This window comes from Apium graveolens, chromosome 11 (assembly GCF_009905375.1).
Source record: "Apium graveolens cultivar Ventura chromosome 11, ASM990537v1, whole genome shotgun sequence".
Taxonomy (NCBI): Eukaryota; Viridiplantae; Streptophyta; class Magnoliopsida; order Apiales; family Apiaceae; genus Apium; species Apium graveolens.
Window position 1 is genome coordinate 5,131,649 of NC_133657.1, and position 11,151 is coordinate 5,142,799.

General features: G+C 32.4%; 1 protein-coding gene across 1 annotated transcript; it reads right to left on the reverse strand.

The window, feature by feature from the left end:
* Positions 1–451: 451 nt before the first annotated feature.
* LOC141698494 (endoplasmic reticulum oxidoreductin-1-like) lies at positions 452–5,760 on the reverse strand. The gene is made up of 10 exons (XM_074503199.1): positions 5,335–5,760; positions 4,572–4,703; positions 3,919–4,177; positions 2,649–2,759; positions 2,205–2,323; positions 1,829–1,933; positions 1,523–1,725; positions 1,197–1,320; positions 874–1,055; positions 452–777 (listed from the first exon to the last, which is right to left on the reverse strand). The coding sequence occupies exons 1-10, from the start codon at positions 5,503–5,505 to the stop codon at positions 759–761; spliced, it is 1,425 nt and encodes a 474-aa protein (XP_074359300.1). The 5' UTR covers positions 5,506–5,760; the 3' UTR covers positions 452–758.
* Between the last annotated feature and the right edge of the window lie 5,391 nt (positions 5,761–11,151).

Here is an 11,151-nt window from a genome sequence, read left to right on the forward strand (position 1 = left end):
AACATATGTTTAATTTACTTTAATTTGTATTTTTCAGTTTTTCAAAATAATGAAAACATAAATTTTTATTTACGGTCAAAGTTGAGTCAATTTGACCATCAAAAGTCAAACAAGATAGATAAATTAAAACGGAGGGAATACCAACCAGTCATCTAATTTTTCTCACGGCACTTTTTCATCAAAAGTATTTCGGAGATGTTAAAACTGAAATGAGCTCTATGAATTATGAATGTGTCCGAAGGTTGATGCTTGCCTACAGATTTTGCTTCTTGTGTTGTGACCATTGACATCCTGTCTTTCATTTTGTGTGCTTGTGTTCAAAATGTAGAACATGTTCCTAAATTTGTTGAAGCAAGCATTAAAAACATCATCAAAGTAGCAGAACGGCAACAGCTCGAATAGGCCATTCTGTGTAACAAATTTGTTCTATTTAAAAAGCATCAGCATAGAATTTATCAGGCACAACCAAATTTTGATAGCTCCGTCATGAATTAATCCCATAAACTTCCAATTTATATATATATATTGTTCGGACAGAAGAGGAGATCAAAATATACATGCTTACTGTCCCTCTGCCTCTGGGAATGCATTTGTATACCTTCAATAATACACATGCCAACTATCTCTCTAAGCATGCATTTGTATACCTTCAATAACATGTTTGTTTTCCAAAATCTCAGAATAAAGCTCTGCATTAGTCTAGAGTAATGTACATTGTGTTTTTCTTACAAATTTCTGGAAAATAGAATACAGATGTGCTATCTAAGCTTGTTAAACCTGAAACGGAACAAAACAAAACATTAGAACAGATACCTTGTGTAAGCAGCACAGTTTTCTTTAAGGTGGTTATAAATGACAGATCAATGCACATACCCTCCAAGTGTTGTTTCCCACAATCTTCTCCATAAACTCATCTGTTGTGCAGAATTTTCTGAGGGCAAATCCTTCATTAAGCTCTCAACCAAGGGGCCTTTCTCATGAACAAATTTGATGGATTCTGAGAGCCTATTGAGTAGATTTACAAGTGCAATCACTTCATTTCTATGCAACTGTAGCTGCAACACCAATAGCACCCAAAACATTGACATGTTTGACTGGAAGTGTAGTAATTTCACACGTAACACTACAATCTTGCAACCAAAGCAATATATAACTTGGGAACAGAAAATATCTAAAAACCACAAATTAGAACTCACCCGTTGAGCTGGGTCATTGTGATTATTGACTGAGAAGAGAATATTTAAAGCCGTTCCCAGACCAAGAACCTGCAGCTTTCCCCAAAGGCGACACTTTTCACATCCTACACAGTCCATCAGGGCACTAAACCAAGAGAAGCCATAATTACAAAAAGTAACATACAAATAACTAGCTCGAACTGGAAACATAGACACACACATACACACAATCAGTAGTATGTTAGCATATGAGCATACCACAGTTGAAATATATGTTCTGTGTTTCTGTATAATTAAATATCAAAGTAACGAGTATGAATTTGTTTCAGATAAAGTTAGATGAAAACCTAATATTTCTAAATTGATTCTGAATTTGCTGCTTCAGTTCAGGTCCATTTTGTCCTTGCCACAATTTAGCCTCATCAAATGGCAGTGGACATGCAGCTTGCAACTTTGGATTGTTAAGTAGCTGATGCATCAAGGACTGTGCTTTAACATCCTCTGCATGGTTGCCAGAATCATACTCAGCCTGGTCCAAGTAATCTGATGCCTACAAAATTTAGAGGAAAGAAATAGATGTTTTATGAAACTTTCAGCAGATATATATGTGTAAATGGAGTTCTGAAATAACAGAAAGACGTGGTATTACTCACTTTTGTTACAGCTCTAAGAACAAATAGGAAAGTGAAATACAGGTTTCTGACACGATCAGGATATCTCAAAATACGATCATACATCAATTCGAGATTTTCACCCCACTGAAAATGCAACAAAGAAGTCAGCGACACTCCAGTCGACTTACTAATGAACGGTATAATTATGCCTATGAAAATCAGATAGTTCCACTCAGAATGCAAGTGTGGTCCATATTATAAGATAATCAAAATTATCACCAAATTCATAGACAAGGTACTTTGCTAAATTTAAAGAGGCGGTCTCCATTGACGCCTCTTGCAAAGGAAGTCTATAACATAATAACATAATATACACAAAATGTAAAAGTACACATAACATTAGTGAAAAACAAACCATATTGGTCTTTTCGTCAAGAAGATAATCAGCTGCAATGTGAATCGAGATCGAGGAGTGAAGGCCAGATATCAACTTGTATAAAACTTTCTTTTCCTGGCAAATTTCTCCAGATCTATCTGCAAGCAAAGATTAATTCTTAATGCTTTTATCGATAATATAACATGCAGTCTACTTGCATTTGGAGAGTAGGGAAGGGGAAATCAACCACCTATAAAACATATTACTCTTTTTTTTCCTAAACCATCAGTTCATGGCCGTCAAGACGCCAATGTTTTTTTCTATTTGATATTTTAACTCGTGGTTTAGGCAGACGGTTGTTGCTATAAGTCTTTGCCTGTCCGTAGTTTTCTTCGAGTTCATACTCTTAATTAACATGGTATACAAAATAACAATTATAAATGAAAGTTTCCTGTAGTAAACAGAACTGTAGGAAAAACTCACACTTTGGACAATTTTCTGAATATATAGCCTCCCAAATTCTCCTGGCAGATGGGCCAGTGTATCCAGTGTAACGTTCAGGGTTTAATAAAAGATTTACGTATGTCATCTCACCTGCAGAAAACAGATTAAAACTTTTTTATCAATCAGAAGATAATCTTTGCATCATTCACTGCAAGGTAAAGCACGTGAATTAAATAAGACAAGAAAATTTTATTACTATGAATTCGACCAACCTGGTAACAGTATTGACTTTTTCTTATTAATAATGTCATGCATATGGAATTCACATTAATATATATAGATATACTTTAACATTATTTATCAGAAAGACTAGTGGGCTACTTCCAAATTTAATAATATATGTAACATTGTTCTTAAATCTTAACCACATTGAAGTTCTTTTGTCAACTTATACAAATTTCATCGTATCTGTTACTATACACATTTTTATACTAATAGTTGTTTTTTCTTTGATTTTATTGGCAGGAATTCATTTAATTTTACAGGACAAAAACGTTTTGTAAGAGACACTATCATGGCGCCAAGTCGATCCTCGACGCCCGAGTACCTTCGTGAAGACTAGTCGACAAGTCGCCCGACTAGTCAGAAAAAGTCGATAAAGTGTTCATTATACATATAATTAATAGATTTAATATATAATATAACTGAACACATTAGTTTTATAATTTAAATCAAAAGTAATAGAATAATAAGTTCAAAATAAGCATAGTACACCACAATTATGGTTTTGAAGGCTCCAAGTCGGGCTACGAGACTCTTAGGCAACCTTCACTCAACTAGTCGACGACACGTCAGGCTTCAAGAATCTCAGCGCCTGAGTACCTTTGTGTCGACTAGTCGCTGACTAGTCGTCGACTAGTCGTCGACGTGATAACAATAAACACATGCAAGAAATTGAGTATAAGGTATTGAGAGGTGTGGTCATAGAAAGGTATACAAGTGACTTATAAAGTCACTAGGTATTGTGTATTGTTTCTTATTTAGAGTATATCTTACACATACACACACAAGCTGGGGTCTTTCTGGAAATAGCCTCTTCATTCTTCCGATTGAAGGTAAGGCTGCCAACATCATACTCTCCCCAGACCCTGCGATAAGCAGGAGGATATACTGGGTAAGTTTGATTTGGATTGGTTTTACTAGTGGTCCATGTACGTTTTCATATAGAGTTAGTATATAGATTAAAGATTTCTTGATTCCGTGAACACCAAAAGCATGAGAAATGCATTTATGAAGAGTTAGTAATTACCATTATCAGTTTCATCATCAGTGGTCCATGGATTATCTATTTCTGCCCAGCCTCTGAAAACTTTAGAGTCTAGCGTGCGGTCAACAGTGCCCTCGGGTTTTCCCTCTTGACAGACCAAATGATCAGATGAAAGACTACGATATGATGGTTTCTTAAATGATTCGGGAAATTCATTATCGGGACATTCACAGACACTACAATCACGTAACTTACACATTCCATCATCAGGCCAGAAGGGGCAGTCACACCAAAGTTTAACCTGAGGAAGAACGAAGCTTATCAAAATCATAGATGGCAATAACACAAAATGCTGAACAGCCAAGGGTACTTATATAATGACATAATCCAGACCTTCAAGGAGACAGGTTTTTCCTTTCAAGGTTTTTATATATTGCACAGCACTTATATATAGTTATATGGATATCAGAAATGCATATATACTATATACCAAATGCAAGACTCTATTTTTCCTAGGGTAAGCTAATTGATTATCAAGCTTATCTAAGGTGCACATCCTGTTGAGAGAAACTAAAACTCTACGTTTTCAACAGTGGTCTCTGACATATATAATGATTAACTACATTAATGGGTTAAACGGTTGTTTGCCAATTGAAGAAGTGCTGGACTAGTAGAAATATAAATAGGTACCAGACCTTAAAGTATCTGAAGAACGGAGTAGTAACAAGCTCTTGTAACAAAGGATTTAACACTGCACCATTAATAGAATCTACAGTCTCGTAATCACAACAACAGTCTTCTACTATACCAGAATATTTTTTGGAATCCTGCACAAAGAGAAACAGAAATTTAAGGTAAAGAATCAACACACACATTGTCACAATCTCTGTTATTCTAAGCATGTGTTCACTCTAACTGCAAAATAACTCAGGTACGTCAAAATATTGATGTGAAGCAGAAAAATCCAAGAATTCCACTTTATTGTATTGATCAAGGAAATATCACAAAGTTGAATAAGAGCCCTATTTTACCAAGTTTTCACTTGTACCAAAATTGAAAACACTACACAATTTCATAGCATTCAGAAAGCTCTTAAGCTCTTCATTGTGTTTCCATTCTCTACATAAATTGAAACATTTCATCCGCTTCTCTTAATACCAAAGTTCTTTTGAGTAACAATCACTCTCCAACCAATCCAAGTCCAAGACTCCCAATCCATTATATGCAAAACCTACACATACTAATACATAATTCTTCGACCAAGATCACGGGTTCAAATCCTCACTCCAATTCCCATTTTCTCGAAAACCCAATGCATCCAAAAATACACAACTTACAACATACCCATACATAAAAACAGGTCACACAAAACAGAAATGCCATAAAAAGCAAAATTAAATCAAAACCAAACAATCACAAAACTTGAAAAAAAGAACAAGAAATGAAAAAATCAAGAACCTGGGAGCAACTGCAGATCTTGTGATTGCTAAGAAAAGTAGAAATCTTATGTGAATGTTGAGAATTAAAAGCAGTAGCTGCTAAAACCACAACAAAAGCCCCAATTAAAAACCCCCATTTCAATCTCCCTTCATTCTTCTTCACCTTCTTCATCACCTCAGCTTCCACCATTGCCAAATCTGTATCTATCTTTTTATCTATACATACAAATTAATCAACAATTTTTAACCCTTTCTATATAAAACCCTAAAAATTGTTATTACATATATGTGTATAAGTCATATGCATTTATTATCATGGGGTAGGTTTGAAAATCTCTGTTACGTATAACGACCGGAGAAAGAACTAAGTTTGTGGATTGACGTTTAGGCTCACGCGCTATTTGATAGAGTGAAAGACACGCGTTTGTTGAGACAAGCGCGTGAATGTTAGTTTGTGCATGTGCGAATGTTTGGAGTTGTGTCCGAAGGGAGGATCTAGATGTTGGATTTAGCGCGCCGCAGGTGAACATGTGTGACGCTTTCTTAACCAATCACAGCGTTTTCTTTAGCTGACTCATTTTCTCTTTTTGTTTACTACAACCTTTTTTCACTAATTTGATTTTGGCTTAATGAATTTTTATTTAAACCTCAAACTTTGCACTAATATACCCGTCAACCCCTAGTTCATTATCATACATTTTCGCCCCTCAGGTACTGAAAATGTAATCTTCTACTCTTAGACCGGCCGGTTTTCATTCGGTTTTTTCCCGGCTCAAGTATAAAAAAACATATTTTGGATACCCGAGAACTGAAAAAGTACGCTTTTAAACTTCAGGATTTTATGAGTATACTAGTGCAAATTTTGAGACCGAAAAGGTTATAAGCCTTTGATTTAAAAAAAAATCTGTAAAAAAGAATCATTATTTAAAATATTTAAATATATAATTTATTTCATTTTTCATCATATTTACTTACAAATTTTAATTATCAGATTAAAGATGAACTGCATAATTTTTTTAAAAAAAAATTATTAAAATTTAGTGAAATAGTTTAAATTGCTTGTGTAGTAGAATCACATTAAAATTACACTTATCCAAAATTATTCGACAGTACAATTAAATTTAAAATATATATTTTTTTAAATTTTAATTGTTAAACTTTTCATTACATTCAAATATAATTATCATTCTACATCAACAATGAATTTTATATTTTTGAAATAAAATTTTACAATTTTTGATGAAATTCTACAATAAAATTTTAGAATTTTTGATGAAATTCTACATTAAATGTTTTATTTTATATTTAATTTTGCGAGAAAATATCATGTTTATTCTTTTAATATCATGATTTAATTTTATATAAATTTTAAATGTTAGTAATATATGTATAAATTATAATTAAATATATTTTATGATAATGACGGTAGAGACATTAACTTATATATCTATACTATTATATTAAAAACGAAAGAATGAAAATTTGGTCGGTAGTCGCTCTGGTCACCGAAATTATAGCAATATTTAAAATAAAAATACTCTCATAAATAGATTAATATTTATAATAGAATTATATAAATACAAATAGAATTATAATAAGTCTAATGAACTTTGTTTAAATAAAATTATATATAATATTCACCCGGGTCGGGCTAAACAAAATTATACAATTGATCCAGTCTGAAATACAAATTAAAAATAGACTACATACAGTTAGTTGAATTTACAGTATCAGACTAAAAGAAAATAATAAAGACCAATAAAAATTGAAAGAAAATTCATTTGATCGTATAATGTCATCAGGCTAAAATAAAATAATAAACGGGCCAAAACAAAAATAAATATTTGAAAGAAAATCCGTTTAGCTCATTTAATGTCATTGGGCTAAAACAAAACTAAATATATTATCCATTTGGTCAAACATAAAATAATATTTACCTATTTATCCCAGGCTAAAATAAAATTAAGCAAAAAATTAAACTATAATATATAAATAACATTATTATGTTTAATTAAATAGTAAATTTTCTAAATACCCGCGAAAATTCTCGTTCCCCATCGGGAAGAGGATCGAGGAGGAAAATAATACCCGTTCGAAACTCGGGACGGATTCAGGAATGGGTGGCGGAATACCACTTCTCAATCTGAAGTGTCGTGTGTCCATTCCTAATTATTATATTTCCATAACAAATTGTATATACGTATCAACATATTCTTAAAAAGCACTATTACCCATATACAAATTTACCCATTGGGTAAACTTTTTGACCCCCATATAACTTTTTCTTCTAGTTTCCTACTAATTTTTCTTGACCCATGGATAATCCATATCATCCACCCATAACTAATCAATTTGACGTGTATCAGTTATGGAATCAATTAACATTAATTCCTGATTTCCTGCAACGAATATCCTTATTCAAATTCAAAGTCAGTGATTTTCAAACCTTTACATTATGGCGGTCTTATAATTTTTCTAATTTCATAAATGAAGAAACCATGGATATCGATCCACCCTTACCTAATCCAGGGATACTGAATTTCACTATCAGGTGAAATAGTATTATATTCTTGATTATTACAGTCGATTAGGATTTCTATTCATAACATATATATACATATATATATATATATATATTATTTATCAGGTTTGAAGCGCAGAATTCGCAGTCAACATGTAAGTAGTATTATTCATAACATATCAGAAGAGAACCAGGCCATTCAGATTACAGGTCATCTCTATGTCCACATGTATTCATTTAATCTGACATTTTTAACTCAATACTAAAACTTAGTTTGATGCTTAAATTTATGTTACAATGATTCTTACTATTTGAGTTTAGGTGTATTTTGCAAATCAGACTGAGACGGGTTCATCACTATCAGAATTTTGCAATATTGGTTCAAATATAGGAGATTTATACTGAAATTTGATTTTAAAGGTGTCTTGGTTCTAATATTATTGGACTGATGTTTGTTTTACTCATATTTATATTTTTTTTCAGAGCATTATACGGCATGGCAACAATAAAATTTGATCGTCTTAACAGTCTTGAGAAAGGTTGAACATATTTCAGGATTAAAGTAAGGGTAACAAGGATGTGGTCGACCGTAATACCTGATTCTAGTACCACAAAGGGACATAATCTCATACTGTTAATCCCAAAGTATCATAGAAGGGGGTTGAATACGATACCTACAATCTTTTCGATTCGTTTACAAGTTCTTCATTAAAAGTGTGGAATCAAATTGGACATAAAACAATTCGAGGAATATATCATTTTATTAATATAGTCCTTGAGGATGCTACAATCTATTCAATAAATTGATTAGCTACAATAAATTCAACAGCATAACAATATGTTTACAAGCTTAATAAATGAGGTACTTTAATGGAGCTCCCATAAACATTCTTTTGAAAGATGAAGAAGATAACTAAAAATGAATTATATTCATTTTGCTGCATATATAGACTTTCAATTCCTTTGGACAAGTGGCATTTTTGTGTCCACACAAATCTTAGAATTGCTGCTGTTTAATTCACTGGACATTCACAAGTACTCTATGGCGACCGGACTGCGATTCCTTGTACAGACTCTTATAGCGACTGTTGTGTAGCCTTTGTTGTTCTATGGTGACAAGTGTTACCTTAGAGGATTTCTCTATGGCGACATGTGTAGCCTGTTTCTCTATGGCGACCAGTGTTGCCTTAGAGGATTTCTCCATGGCCACCTGTGTAGCCTGTTGCTTTATGGCGACCAGTGTTGCCTTAAAGAATTTCTCTATGGCGACCTGTGTAGCCTGTTGCTCTATGGCGACCAGTGTTACCTTAGAGGATTTCTCTATGGCGACCTGTGCATCCTGTTGCTCTATGGCGACCAGTGTTGCCTTAGAGGATTTCTCTATGGCGACCTGTGTAGCCTGTTGCTCTTGAAAGAGATATGTCCTAAGTCCAGTCATATATGAGGATTTAGGAATAACTTTTATGTAATCTGTTTTGATTTCATTGATATTAATAAAAGACTTGTTTTGTTTTTATTGCGGGCTCTATCTATTTAAATATTTAAATAAGATATACCACAGTTTAGAGTAAAGTTTTTTATGGATTGTGATGAGATCATAATAATGAGACCTAAAAGATGATAACTCTAAACTTAAATAGTTCCTGGTCGTAGAATTACTAACTGGTAATTAATAATCCGCAAAGATCGGTACATACTATGCTTGCTTCATTATGAAGGATGTCTGTTCTCATATACATTTGTGTGGTAACACTATAGCTAGTATGTACGTGCTTATTATAGAATAAGTTCACTGAACATGACTCACATAGCTGAATAACTGATGGAGTTCACTCACGTGTCAGCAGTTATTCACATAATGATAGTTGTACAAGTATCATTAGACTTGAGGTCATCATAGTCATCTTGTGTACACTGAACTGTGCTTTGGTTTAGTTCTTAGTCTCAAGGGATAATTATAAGGGCTCTACTGGGTATAGGAATTTGTACACAAAGATAGTATATGATCAATAAAGGATCTACCCCTTCCAGTGAAGGAAGAGAATGTTCAATGCTGATCCACTTATACTAGTTCAGGAATCTCTGGCCAGAGTGAATGAAATTAGAAAGGAGTTTCTAATTTACATTAAATAGAACTAAGCATTAGGGCTGTCAAACGGATAATTCGGATACGGATCTGCCTATATCCGTATCCGGATCCGAATCCGAAAATCCATATCCGTATCCGTATCCAAATCCGAAAATATTTAAAGAATTATATCCGGATCCGGATCCGACGGATACTATCCGGATACGGATAATATCCGGATCTGAATCCGATTTTAAATCAGATTTTTTATTTTCTAATTAAAATTTTAAAAAAAATGAAAAAAATTAGAAAAAATATATTAAAAATTAAAAATTCATTTTTAAAAATTAAAATAAGAGATAAAGTGATTTAATCATATTTTAATTTTTTTTAAATTAATTTTTTATTTATCTTTTCAATATAATCGTTATCTTTAAATTGTTGAACTCAAATGATTTTTTTCTCCATGTCTATAAAATTTTACAAACATAATATATAATATATCCGTGTATATATATGTATGTATTTATATAAACATAAATATATTATAAATTTAATATAATATATTTTTAAATTATTTAAATATTTAAATATAAAATATATTTATCGGATACGGATATTATCGGATACGAATATGCCTATATCCGTATCCGTATCCGCTATCGTCGGATTCGAATACGGATAATATCCGCTTTGTTTCGGATACGGATAATATCCGCTTTATTTCGGATACGAATGCAGATTTTTCGGACGAATATCGGATTTTTCGAATTTTTTTGACAGCCCTACTAAGCATAATGAATGGGAAATTAAGTGATTAAATAAGATAGGCTTGACACAAGTTTCATGCCTTGTATTTAATCGTGACATTGCAGGGTAGAAGGAATTGATTGTACGGTAACTACTCACTGAATAGGTTCTTGGTATTCTAAGCAGTGAATTCGTATTATCCGGATAGTCGCGATATGCTGAGAAGTATCCCTCACGATGTAGAATAAATATGATTAATTAATTAATCATATTTAATGAATTAGAGAATTTATATAAATAATGATAAAATATTTTTATTATTATTTATTTCTACTATCGGCTTAATATTGAACCTGCAGGGTCACACCATAAAAGAGAATGATTTAATGGTGGAGGAATTAATTAATAATGGCTGATAATTATTTATTTATAAAATAAATAATTAATTGGCAAATTTAATAATTGATTAAATGAGATTTAATTGATTATAAATTAAT

What these genes read in the sequence shown, in the direction of transcription:
- LOC141698494 (XM_074503199.1), bottom strand. Translation starts at nt 5,505, where the DNA reads ATGGTGGAAGCTGAGGTGATGAAGAAGGTGAAGAAGAATGAAGGGAGA. An exon ending in CGTTCTTCAGATACTTTAAG is followed by an intron (nt 4,178 to 4,571) that starts GTCTGGTACCTA and finishes GTTCTTCCTCAG; the next exon opens with GTTAAACTTTGGTGTGACTG. An exon ending in TTGACGAAAAGACCAATATG is followed by an intron (nt 1,934 to 2,204) that starts GTTTGTTTTTCA and finishes TTGCATTTTCAG; the next exon opens with TGGGGTGAAAATCTCGAATT.